Source organism: Chrysoperla carnea, chromosome 2 (genome assembly GCF_905475395.1).
Source record: "Chrysoperla carnea chromosome 2, inChrCarn1.1, whole genome shotgun sequence".
In the NCBI taxonomy this organism is placed as follows: domain Eukaryota; kingdom Metazoa; phylum Arthropoda; class Insecta; order Neuroptera; family Chrysopidae; genus Chrysoperla; species Chrysoperla carnea.
This window is the reverse complement of record NC_058338.1, coordinates 84,896,056-84,910,745: the sequence shown is the minus strand read 5'-3', so window position 1 is coordinate 84,910,745 and position 14,690 is coordinate 84,896,056. Positions and strand designations below refer to the sequence as shown.

Sequence of the window (14,690 nt, the reverse complement as noted above, 5' to 3'; positions counted from 1 at the left end):
ATAACCAATTCGTATGTATAAGCTATAGTACTGCGAACTTTCATCAAAATCTGCCAAGTAGTTTTTGCGTGTAAACTTTTCAAACATCTATACTCACAAACTTACACGATTATAATAGTAGTAGAATTAATTTAATTTTTTGAAATTTATAATGTTTTCTTTGTTACAGATTTTATCAAACAATGCCATCGCTTTTCAACTAAACGTGAATGCCATGTAAAAAATAAGTTCGAATCTATACAACTTCAAATTAAGTTTATATATTTAGTGTAAATTGTGTTCTTATACAAAAATAAGTGAAAAAAAATACATTATGATGGGATGTGTGGGCTCTCGAAGTTGTGGTTGTATGCAACGTAGTAAAAGTTTAAGTTATGAGGAAGAATCATCAAGTGGGCGTTCATCATTAGGTGAAATTGTACCCTCGACAGGCAAAAAACTGCAATCGGGACAACAGCAACATCGTAATTTCTTGTCATTAATATCACCAAGAAATTTATTTAAGGGGTTCAAGAATGATCATTTAAGTATGTCTAAAGTGGAATTAAGTAAGTAAAATATTTTTTTGCTTGTATTGCACAATAAAAAACACACCCCACTTAATGAGCTGTGGTAGATTCCTTAAGGATTCTGCTTGCTAAAATTAAAACAAATAGAGACTTGGAGGTACCGCAGTCAGAGCCATTCGAAATAAAAAAATGTTTAGAATGACGTACCACTATGATAGTTCATGATGAGTGTTTACTAACCTCCGATTTAAAAATCGCCAAAAATTTAAAAGTCTTCTAAACTATACAATTTGTATCTCCATCCCCAAAAATATGCAAGAAACGAAAAAAATGTTTAGTTTACTTGAAAAACGCAACATTCATTTTTCACAAAAGTCAAGTTACACAAACTTAAGAGTTAGATAAACAAATGGCGGTTTTCCACTAAACGGACAAACAAAAACAAAACTGAAACTGGAACAAAAACAAAAACAAAACTGAAACTGCAATAGCCATTAGCTAATACGTTGTCAGTCTCCAAAAAGTTTGTAAAAAGTAGAAGTTTTGTTTTTTTCGACTCGAGTTTCAGTTTTGTTTTTGTTTGCCCGTTTAGTGGAAAACCGGCATGGCAATCAAACATGGTAACGAAAAATCGTACAGTTGCAACATTCAAATCGAATGTTGGGGAAAAAAACACTTTTTCTGGCATAACAATCATTGATCATTAATTGATTTTTACGATCGTATGCTTCGAAACCACAGGATGCTTTTTTGTGACTACCGGTCAAACGATTATGATCCCAGATATAACCATGATCTTGGTCTTGTTCTTGGCCCCGCACATCACTACTTTTTAAAACAAAAACTTTTTTTTTCTTCAATCATTAGAATCGTGAAAAATCATCGTCTACTGATAAAAAACATAAACAATACTTCCCAATTGCCAATGTATATGCTGAAACTGACTGAACCGAATCGGGCTTCTTCGGTGGAGTCGGATAAGTTCTTTTAGCGTAAGTAGAATCTCCAATGCGAGAATATATATTGAGGACATGAAAGTCCTATGCCGAGGTATAAGGTCCGTTGCTGAATTTAAGGCACCTATCTGCGTGGGGTCTCGTCATCGGTCGTTGCGTTCTTTGTACTGCCCATCAGGCTGTCTAAGTTCCATTGATTAAAAAAATGAAAATAATAGACAGCCTGATGCGCAGTACAAAGTACGCAATGACTGACTCGCCTAGACAGTCTCTATTTTTGACAGTCTGCTATCCTCTCTAGTCTTGTTTTACGTCCTTAATATATATGTTCTTGCTCCTATGTTTGATCACGATTTTATCTCGATTATCAATTCATATACTAAGTGTACTATGTATTCCATATAATAGTGTACTATGTATTCCATATAATAAATTGTTTGTTCATTCGATATGAAACAAAATTTAAAATCGCATGCATGTAAGTCATAAACAGTACCTACTCTCTCACTAAAACTTTTAAAGTTTAAATGAACCTTTACGGTATTACATTAAACCAACAACGTATGTGCACAATAAAATCTAAACAGCTTTAATTCAAAACAGCACGACTGTTGTTTATAATACAACTTGCAGACATATATACATTAGTTCGAAGCGTTCGAAACTAAAGTGCACTTCTCCAACCATTTATAAAATAACCAGTACAGCGCACAAACAAATTCTAAACAAATGATTACGTTTGGGTGTTGAGGTTTGCTTGTGTTTATAGAAAAAAAAAGAGAAAATTATAGGGCAGATTCTTTTGTTTAAACGCACGACGTTAGTAATAACTCATTCGTTATAAACTTTTATTTAGAAACTATTCAGAGTAATAAAAAGTTTCAACATTGGTATAGAATGTAACAGTATTCATTATAGAAATATTTTGTATGTTTTCGAACTACAAAGTCGTGGTTCGTTGCAGAAACCATAAATATATTTTTAACCATTGGTGGATATAAGTTAACTTTTTGAATTATTGTTCATTGCGTTTTCAGTTATAACAAAAAAATTCTGGTGAGAGATGTTCCATAATATCGTTAGTACAATTAAGTACCTCTTAATAATTTTCAAGTTTTTAAAATTAGTTCCACCTTATTTATTTACTGTACATTCATTAGGGCTGACAGACCAGCCCTAGAAGTTTTGTTTCTTTTAGTTGCGTTTGCACACTAACAGTCTTGGACAAGTGCTTACTGTAAGTGGACAAGTGCGCCAGTAAGTCACGTCCAAAAAAGAGACAAAACGTACGTCTATGCATGTACTAGCATGGTCTATTCTTATATGTCTCTAGTTCTCACATTTAACTGACTGACTGTCATATCTGTTTTTTATAAGAAATATACAATTTGTATAACAATTTTCAGTTTTAGTAAAATATCTGGATGACCGAGCTTTGCTCGGTATTCTTAAAAAGACACAAATTTTATCACTAATAGAAGACCGTTTTAAATTTCTCCACACAAATACCAATTTGAATGTCCCGGTAATGTATTTTATTTCATTAACTACGATATACACCAATAGATGTCAGGAAGAATTATAATTTGCATTGTATTTCATTAACTACGATATACACCAATAGATGTCAGGAAGAGTTATAATTTGCATTGCTGGTTTCAGTTTTTCATGAAAAGACGGATAAAACGACGTTTTTTAAAAATGAAACCTTGCTAGATCGACTTTTCGCCCCAAAAAACCCCTGCATACTTATTTTCATAAAAATCGTTGGAGCCATTTCCAAGATCGTTGATATATATATACAAGAATTGCTCGTTTAAATATATAAGATTCATTTAAATACCACGGCAATCTTAACCGTTTTGATAGCATATATTTGACCCTTTTTCTACCGTCCGCTTGACTGACCGCAGTATGTGTATGTACACAAATACTATAGCCAATCCTCAAATGATCAGCTTTAGTAAATTCAGAGAATTTTTTTTTGGCTTGGCTCTCCCATTGTTATGTTAGCATTTAAATACTAGGCTAGAAAGCTCTACGTGTCGGATTTTTTTCTAGGCTCCGTGATTTTTCGATTCAAGCGTCAAAATTCGAAGAACTCAATTGGACACTATAGCTGCATGTACGGTTTTTTACACGACTCAGTATCACCGAGGCTTTCTCTTAACCTATAATTATATCTAAAACTTTTAAATTTTTGCGAAATTTGTTTCCGTTTAAATAAAAGGCCTCTGAACGTGACAAAAGTGAAAAATTCCGCTAAATCACCAAATGCAAACAAAAAGTAATAACAAAAAACTTGTTGCAAAAATCTACTTAGCTAGAAACATTCCATACTCCAACATAATTATTTTTATCTTCTGCTGTAATTAAAGCCGATAAGAAAGAAGATAAATCTCTGATTACACAACAACCAAATTACAAATTTAATAAATTACAAAAACAAAAAAAAAAAACTCATTTTCACTGATAAATCAAACTAATAAACTGATACTACTAATAATTTTACTTACCTCTAACAAGTTTTTAGTGAAACACACATCAAACACGCAGTTGTAAGAATTTGATTAGAATTTGGCACGCTATAATATGGTACAATAAACTAATATTTCTATATCATTATAAAAATGGCATAATTTTCTTACAAATACATTTTCACATACTTATTGTTTTGTTGAAACGTAGTTCCAATTCATAATTACGTATACCAAGCTTAGCCTGCCCGCTAAGCCCAAAATAACACCCCCTAGCCCATCCCGTCAGGCCTGCTAAACCTCTTCTCATACCGCTAAATTCATCCCTTTATACCCAAATATCACTCCTGTCTATTGGACAGAAAACCCTTCGACTTGGCTGGCGCCTTCAGCAATGGAGCTCGCCCGGAATATAACTCTAATAAATACCTATTCACAATACCTGAATAATTATAAATAATACCTCAATACTTAAAAACACATAGTACATTGTAAGCTGTAATAATAAAGAACTATATTATTTATATGCGCTCCGACCATTTGTTTAAATTTAATCCTTTTTTGGTGCGAAATCATCAAAAATAGTTGTAGTGGACCGATTTGAGAATCCATACCAACATCTGATCCACTTGAACAGACACAAAATTTTATCAAAATCGATTTATCTGTTTAGGAGGAGTTCTATGACTAACATCTACACACAAGAAATATACAGAATGTTCGATTTATATCTAGGCATATAAATATTACGATTATGACAGAGTACATGCGTTCAGCAATGCATCTAAGTAAGAAAAATTATAGGTGTTAAATGAAATTGCAAAAGTGACTTGTATCGTGGTTTTTCTGCTGTAGTTCATCTATTCAACTAAGAAACTCCCACTCTCCAAGCGTCTTACAACTATCTCAACGCATATCGAAGCTTCAACACGTGTGTATAATACTTCTCACTTAGATGAACTGCTTAACGTATGTATTGTATATAATAGATCATACAAAAAATAGAATATTATATAAAAAATCATAGATAAATATTTGTTAGTATTTTTCAGGTCATTAGCTTATTTAAACGTTGATGACACTCCCAAAGTATCTCTAGTCATTATACTTATTTTTAAAACCAATTTTCTAGTTAACCGCATCTGCAATATTTAAATAACCATAGTTTTTTCGTTTAAATATTTAATAAATTTAAGTTTATTCGCTTTTATTATTTTTTAACAAAAGACCTTTATCTAATAATACCTAATTATTTACAGAAAATACATTGCCCTATAAACTTCAATAACAAATATCCTTGAAATAATTTTCTTTTCTCGACAGAAATAATTATAAAATTGAGAAACCATAGTAAGTTAATATTATTAAAACTTTATAAAATCAAAATAACCGCATAATATACTATAGTTCTGTTTGTTTATTGATGCTATCCAAGATGATATCATAATATGATGTCATAAAGTGCCTTCTACACAATTTAAATTGATGGCATCATACTGTGATGCTATCTTGTCTGAAATCAATAAACAAACATAATCTATTCATATTAAAGTAAATACTGCTGATACATCAATAAAACAATGTAGTAAATATAATCCCACCAAAAACATAAATGTGTAAAAAGGCGTAGATGAATTCCAATAAACTCAATTACGTCAGCCCAAAAAAGTTGTGAAATCCCGTAGAGAAAAAAATTCTTCGAAAAAAAATTATAAAAATGGCACAAATTTATTGCGTAACTTTTCCGTAAAGAAACATTAAAGTATTACATTAGCAACTTTTCGGTGACTTCATACCTACACGCACCTGTATAGGAGAACAAAAGATAATCGTTAACCCCCTACTATCTCCCTCCTCCCCTCTAATGTTATGACGTAATAATTTTTTCACAACTTTTATGAAACATCAAAATTTAAATTTAAACAATCAAAGTATTCTTTAGATTAAAGTCAAGCACCTACTTAACAAAGGCCTAATTTTTTTTACTAAAGTAAGAAAATTATTGGTTTAAATTTCTTGTCAAGTTTCTCCTTAGTACGTATTTATTTAATATTTTACTTCGCAAGTTTTCGGAATATAAAAACGAATCTAAAAATAAAAAACTTGCGAAGTAAAATATTAAATAAATACGTACTAAGGAGAAACTTGACAAGAAATTTAAACCAATAATTTTCTTACTTTAGTAAAAAAAATTAGGCCTTTGTTAAGTAGGTGCTTGACTTTAATCTAAAGAATACTTTGATTGTTTAAATTTAAATTTTGATGTTTCATAAAAGTTGTGAAAAAATTATTACGTCATAACATTAGAGGGGAGGAGGGAGATAGTAGGGGGTTAACGATTATCTTTTGTTCTCCTATACAGGTGCGTGTAGGTATGAAGTCACCGAAAAGTTGCTAATGTAATACTTTAATGTTTCTTTACGGAAAAGTTACGCAATAAATTTGTGCCATTTTTATAATTTTTTTTCGAAGAATTTTTTTCTCTACGGGATTTCACAACTTTTTTGGGCTGACGTAATTGAGTTTATTGGAATTCATCTACGCCTTTTTACACATTTATGTTTTTGGTGGGATATCACTTCTTTTTGCCAGGCAATAGTATTTAAGTTGAAAGTGTTTGTAACAATTTTAACTCACCATTATGCATACATTGAATAACTGTTGAATACTGAGCCTCGTACGTCAAGAAATATGCCGAACAAGATGTCATCAAAATTGTGTTATTTATAAATATTATAAGGAAAATTTCATTTTCATATAACTGATATTGATTATTATATAATACATTCTATATAATTTACGCCTAATTTGCGTCCTCATGGGTAAACAGTCATGTTTTCGAAAAAATGTTTTATGCAAAAGTTGGTTATTTCTTTATAAGGAATATTTTTTACATTAAAATTTTTGTTATGTCTCTAACGGTTTACAAGATGGGTTCCACAGACCCAGGAATCAATTGACGTATAATGATCATTTACAAACTTGACCTCACTTTTTACGTCCTGAGTACGCTATAAAAATTTCATCTTAATATCTCTTTTCGTTTTTGAGTTATCGTGTTGGCAGACAGATGTGCAGACGGGCAGACAGATATTATGTAACTGCAAATATTTAGGCCTTATTTATGGGTAATACGCACAGCTTGATTTCATATAATAGTTCTGCACATGGATTGATCCTGAATATTACAACGGCTCATACAGGGGCCTTATATTTTGTAAGTGCGCATATTTGGGTCTTATATATTGGTATTGCGCACACTTTGATCCCATATAATTGTTCTGCGCATGGGATAATCTGGAATATAACAACTGCGCACACATTGACCTTAAATTTTGTAAGTGTGCATATTTGGGTCTTATATATTGGAAGTACGTACAGATTAATCACAAATTATAGTTCGGCCCATGCATTTATCCTAAATCTTACAACTACGCATACGCTGAATTTATATTTTGTTACTGCGCGTATGTAGGCCTAATATATTGCTAGTGCACGCATGTGGATTACATGAAATATTACTGCGCATGGGTTGATTCTAAATATTACAACTGCGCAAACAGGGACCAAATATTTTGTAAATGGCCATATTTGGTCCTTAAATATTGAAAATGCGCATAAATTAATCTCAAATTATAGTTCTGCGCATGCATTTTACCTGAATCTTAGAACTGCGCATTAGCTTAGTTAATATTTTGCTACTGCGCATATGTAGGCCTTATATATTGCTAGTGCGCACATGTGGATTAGATGTAATAGTACTGCGCATGGGTTGATCCTGAATATTACAACTGCGTATACAGGGACTTTATATTTTGTTAGTGCGCATATTTGGGTATTATATCCGGGAAGTACGCACAGATTAATCAATAATTTAAGTTGTGCGCATGCATTTATCCTGAATCTTGCAACTGCGCATACGCTGAATTTATATTTTGTTACTGCGCACATGTAGGCCTTAAATATGGCTAGTACACGCATGTGGATTACATGAAATAGTACTGCGCATGGGTTGATTCTAAATATTACAACTGCGCAAACGGGAACCCTATATTTTGTAAATGGGCATATTTGGTCCTTAAATATTGAAAATGCGCATAAATTAATCACAAATGATAGTTCTGCGCATGCATTTTACCTGAATCTTAGAACTGGCATTAGCTTAGTTAATATTTTGCTACTGCGCATATGTAGGCCTTATATATTGCTAGTGCGCACATGTGGATTAGATGTAATAGTACTGCGCATGGGTTGATCCTGAATATTACAACTGCGCATACAGGGACTTTATATTTTGTTAGTGCGCATATTTGGGTATTATATCCGGGAAGTGCCCACAGATTAATCAATAATTATAGTTGTGCGAATGCATTTATCCTGAATCTTGCAACTGCGCATACGCTAAATTTATATTTTGTTACTGCGCACATGTAGGCCTTAAAAATTGCTAGTGCGCACACGAGGATTACATGTAATAGTACTGCGCATGGGTTGACCCTCAATTCAAGCAAGTCTCTGTCGAATGTCCAAAATCGCATCTTTCTATAATTTAGAAGTCCCTTAGAATCGGTATAGTTGAATCATTTATAGATAAATCAATTATAGTGGAAGTGATGGAAAAATAATAACGCCACTAACCTTACCATGTTTTGTTATCAAATCTAAACGTGTATACAAAATTTCAACTCAATCGGTTGAAGATTTAAAATTGAGTAATAAGATTTCCCCCCCCCCCCTATTTAACAAAATATGGCGGAAGCAACGAGAAAATTCGATCAAGTCAACCATAAAAATTCAAAGTCAGCGTGCTTACAAAATTTCAACGTAATCGATTGAGGGTGTCGGCTTCAAAATTGGGTTGCAAGATTATTTATTGTTGAACATAACAATACCATTGTTTTTAAGAAAATAAAATTCGTTGTCATTGCAACAATTACTAGTGAACACTACAAGACATACAAGCAAAATGGTTTAAAACTTCTTGTGAAATTATATTTATACTTTTTTTAAATTTAAGGACAAAAATAGTTGGATTTTGCATTAACAAAAAAAACAGGAGTGGTTATTTACTTTCTCGAGGGAAAATGATTGTTTTTTCGAAAAAATGTTTCAAACAAAAGTTGTTTATTTTTATGTAAGGAACATTTTTTACATTAAAACTTTTGTTCTATCTCTTACCGTTTTTTCGAAAATTGCAATTTAATTTTTTACTTTATTTGCTTTTCACGGGAAAACAATTACCTTTACAACAAAATTTTTCATACAGAATTGTTTAATTTTATGCAAGGAACATTTTTTGCATTTAAACTTTTGTTCTATCTCTTACAGTTTTCGCTATAAAAGCAAATTAAAATTTTCCTAATTAATGTAACATAATAATTTTAATATGTTTTCTACATGGTACTTTGAATTTCATAGGGTCTTAGTAATAAGATATATTTTATTTAATTTTTATAATATTTTAAGTTGGAAATATTGAAATACACAATTAATTTTTGAATATTTATATAATATTTATTCAAATTTAATCAATATTTAATTAAAATTATATAAATAACAAATTTTTAAGCGTATTTAAGTTTTACCATACAAATTGTATAGGAAAAAAAACTAGCCTTCTGATTGGTTCATATTTTCCCATGTATTTTTAAATAGGGAAAAAATGCACCTTAAATTAGCGAAATTTCCCATTTCCCGTTAAAAATTTTGATATTTGGAAGTTTTTCTGGGGTATGATTTTTCTCTAATTTAATTTAATGAAAACCGCATCTTTCTATCATTTCTCAGTTTTGCTGTGAATTTATGTCAGTCAGTAACAAAATTTCGGGGCGTGGCCGTTTTTTGACGCGTTATTGCTCGGAAACGATGAGAGCCGTGAACGTGAGCTTTGATTTACGGCGTCCCAAGGTATATATCTCCTTAAGTTGAAAAGCGCAACATTATAGCTCAAGTAGTTTCTGAGATATAAGGGTGTGAAAAAGGGCTATTTGACGTCCTGTATATATAGTCACAGCAAAAGCATACACATTTCACATATACATTCACATATACATCATCATACATTACACTTTCAATTTTCGATTTTCCATTTTAAACTAATCTACGATTCGCACTGCTGTGCTATATGATAATATCTTTGACTATTCAATTGAAAGTAAACAAAAAGCTGAATTAAGTTGTTAATTGATCGAAAATTTATTTTTAAAACAAAATAAAAATCAACGATTTTGAATGAGCTTATATTTTGTAAATAAATGAAGGTATTGTAAACTCATTAAAATTAAATTAATTATGTTTAGCTAAAAACCTTGTTTAAAAAAACAATTATTTATTTTTTTTTCAATTAAAAAGAATTGCATAAAACTATCAGTTTTAATACCATGTGTATATGAAATATACACAGTATATTAAGTTTAGTCCCAAGATTGTAACGCTTAAAATTATTGATGCTACGAAAAAAATTTTGGTATAGGTGTTCATAGAATCATCTAATTAGTCCATTTTCGTGTCTGTCAACACGATAACTCAAAAACGAAAAAAGATATCAAGCTGAAATTAGTATAACGTGCTTGGGATGTAAAAAGTGAGAGCGAGTTCGTAACTGAGCAACATAGGTCAATTTGGTCTTGGGTCCGTAGGACCAATCTTGTAAACCGTTAGAGATAGAACAAAAGTTTAAAGGTAAAAAATGTTTCTTATAAAAAAATAAACAACTTTTGTTTGAAACATTTTTTGTAAACATCACATTTTTTGTTTCCTCACATGGACACACATTAGATTCAAATTTTATAGTATGTATTAATATGGGATTATCAGTTATGTATGTATGTGTGACGTGTATAGGTATATGTGTAATGTGATAAAGTAATCAAAACTATCTATACATGGTTTTTCACCAATTAATTTAGTCAATTGTTTTTTTTTACTTGTTTTAACTAATTATTTGCAACAAGCCAACAATACTTTAGCCCAAAACTTTTTTGGAAAATTCAGGCTATGAACCCGCCACTTTATTATGTATTGAAGAAAATTTGACAGCAAGTCAGTTATCTTCCTTTAAGAATAAGAAAAAAAGTTGATTTTCATTAATTTTAAGGTGATGGCTCGATTAAAATTTACCAGGCCCAGAACAAAATGAAAACTTACTTTTGCTGAAAACTGAAAGTGTCTCAAACTCTCAAGGTTAAATATTGAGAGCAATACTGACCGAACGATACGCTTTTATAAATAATCAATAATCAAGTCAAAAAGCCGCTTAAATATTATTTAATGACTAGCTGACCCGGCGAACTTCGTACCGCCCAACATTCAATTCTTTTTTTTATACGATTATAACGTCACTCAATTGCTTTGCTTTCCCGGAACCTCTCTACTAACACTTAAATTTTATGGTATGGTTTAAAAGTTCAAATTGACTTTAAATTATTATTACGAATCTTCTGTATGGGAATATAGAAAAGTGTTGTTTTTAGACTTTTTCAGGCAATTTTTAAAATTTTTTTCTTCGTAAAAACTATCCTCGTACTTCAAGGAATATAAAAAATAATTAGCGAAATCGGTTCAGCTGCCCTCGAGATTTGCGCCAAGCAGCACATTCAGCGGTTCATTATTATATTATAGATAAGGATATAAGAAAATTCCAAGGCGTATCAAATAATTATGGTTAGAAAATTTAAGGAGGAAGATATCTGTATGTTTAAACTCGGAAAGCGATTATTAAAGAAACATTTTGCAGGAAAAAGTAAAAAGGAAACTATCTTGGTTGATCGGTAAATTAAGTTTCCGTAAAGCCTCTTGAAGAATTAAAAAAAAAAATTGGAAGGGGTAGTAATGTAATAATTTTACCTTCTTCTCTTTTCCAATATTTTGATTTGATGGATATAATCCGAAGCTTTCATGTTTAAATATAATAAATGTTCTAAATGTTTTAGCCTGGATACAATAATTGCAAACAGTTCATAATATATTATAAAAAATTATATAAAAATGATAAATCCAAAAATAAAATGAAATATTGTTACTCATTTGTAATGAAAATATCTTAATATTTTCTTATTAACTTGATGGTACCGAAAAATTTAATATATTGTATGTTTAATCGGAAGTATTTCTTGTTTTATACATTAATTATACTTTAATTTTTATACCATGTATATGAAATATATACAAGGTATATTAAGTTTAGTCCCAAGTTTGTAACGCTTGAATATTCATGTCACCAACAAAATTTTGGTATAGGTGTTCATAAAATTACCTAATTAGTCCGTTTTCGGTTGTCTGTCCGTCTATCTGTCCGTCTATCTGTCCGTCTGCCTGTCTGTCATAACTCAAAAACGAAAAGAGATATCAAGTTGAAATTTTTCAACTTGATGTCTTATTATCTTGATATCTTGATATGATTTTATCGTCCTTAGGACGATAAAAGTATGGTTGAGTTCGAAAATGAACAAGATAGGTTTTGGGTCCGCAGGACTCATTTTGTAAACCGTTCGAGATAGAACAAAAGTTTAAATGTAAAAAATGTTCCTTATAAAACAATTTGCTTCAAACATTTTTTCGTAAACGTCACTGTTTACCGAGGGCGCAAATTAGATGCAAGTTTTTTAGTATGTATTATATAGGAATATAAGTTACATGTGTATGGCTATCTAAGAGTGGATGTGTCTCACTGTCCATACATGGTATTTCAACAATTAACTCTATCAATTGTTTGTCTTCACTTGCTTAATTATATAGAAATATCGCATATTATGGACAAAAATTTTTTCCTAATAACACCACCCGATTGTCTAGAATTCCCGGATCCAATTTCTTTAACTTCAAATATATCCCATCTACCTACTCAGGAAATTGAAATGTGTATAGTAAAATCAAATTTGCCCTTCTAATAACAATACTTATTGATGGCGGAACGGTCCTGGTTTTGTTGTCTGGATGTATTCAAGGACAACTGGACCACTCTGGGTGTATTAAATATCCATAAAGAGAATTGAATAGATAAGTAAAGCTAAAGGTGAATGGAGAAATCGTATATATGCGGGATATGCCTTGTTTCAAGATTTCATATCTGGAACATATGAATGTCGTACCTCTGTTTCGGTTATAAATTTGTTGATTTCAGACCTCGAAACCAGACAATATGTCTGTAAAATAAATTTATAAGTTGTAAAAAATAAATTATATAATAGAGGTGAATTAAGTTTTGTGACTGTAGTAAAAAAAGTATTGATTAAACATTCTTCCGCATATTTTAGACGAAGTGTTGCTTTGAGCCTTAGATAGGCAGTTAATATGAGGCGACGCAAATTGTATTACGAATAGATTTATGTATATTTATTTTTTAAATACTTCATTGATGAACATTTTTATTCCTCATATATTTGACTTGTCAGCTGAATTGATAATAAATAGTTGAAATTTCATTTAAATTGAATCACTTATCTATTCAACTAAGAAAATCATTAAGGTAGTTCCTCCGCGACCGTCCAGTCAAAAAGTTTTGGACTAATACTATCATTCAGTGCATTAACTGTGCTATGACTATTATACATATACCATATATTATTTTCAAAAGACTGTAGTTCCTCACTACTGTTTCTAGTATACATATAAGCACACACACTATGACATATGCCTTTAACATTAGTCTTCATATCTTTTCCACAAAAATCATCGCTAAAACGAGTTATTTATTTAAGTTTTTTATCGAAACTATATGGTAAATAATTTTTATTTTTATTTATATATTTTCTAAATATAGTATTCTACATTATATTAGTTTTTCATAGAGATGGTGGACGTCATTCATTGGTAAATAAATATAATATTTGTAAATTTGTGTATTTTTATACACTTCTCCCATGTACACGTACAAATTGCGTCACTTTTAATTGCTAATATCTCATGTATGACATGGTAAATCATCTTCTAATTTTAACAGCAAGTGTATTATGAATTAAATATTTTATATTCTGAGTTTTGAGAAATTCTTGGAATATCACTTTCGTGTAGGTACTACCTTAAGTTTTGTTTATGTACTTCATCTAAGTACCATTTGTATTCCACGTCGAATCACTCTAAGAATGATACTCGGGAGGCATCTGGCCTTTAGTATCATGTTCCTTCTATCCTATCTATAGCTTTCTATGGTTTTCCATTAGGTTTGTAAAAAGATTGACAGGTACCGGAATAGTTACAAGTTCTGGAAATGAAAATAGGTTCTGGAAATAGAATACAATTTCTGGAAATGTTTGTATTGCTTAAAAAAACGATGAACAAATTGAATTAAATTTAGTCAAAATCCGTCAAGTTGTTTTTATTATAAATCCATTCAACATCGGTGATTAGCATATAAATGCAATATAGGAACCTATGAAAAAAGAATGTAAATGTGAAACGGTACTCTAATTTACCGATGTTGTAACACTTTTTTGTATGTATAAATTATATTTTTGACGACGATGGAGTAACTTGTAGAAGAAAAATATATTTTTTTTGTTTTTATTTTTTATTTTGTCTGGTAGTTATAAAACAAAACAAGCAAGAAAATTACACAATAACTCTCCAGGTGTACACAATAGTTTTTATACCATGTATATATGAAATATACATAGTATATTAAGTTTAGCCCCAAGTTTGTAACGCTTAAAAATATTGTGAGGTCAAGTTCGTAAATGAGCAATATAGGTCAACTGGGTCTTGGGTCCGTAGGACCCATCTTGTAAACCGTTAGAGATAGAACAAAAGTT

General features: G+C 30.8%; 1 protein-coding gene across 1 annotated transcript in view; it reads left to right on the top strand.

The window, feature by feature from the left end:
• Positions 1-327: 327 nt before the first annotated feature.
• The window catches only part of LOC123293001 (serine/threonine-protein phosphatase rdgC), a 162,985-nt gene continuing 148,622 nt past the window's right edge, over positions 328-14,690 (top strand). Inside the window, exon 1 of the mRNA XM_044873716.1 lies at positions 328-548. Coding sequence (XP_044729651.1) covers positions 350-548 — 199 coding nt within the window. The 5' untranslated portion in view covers positions 328-349. The remainder of the gene's footprint in view (positions 549-14,690) is intronic.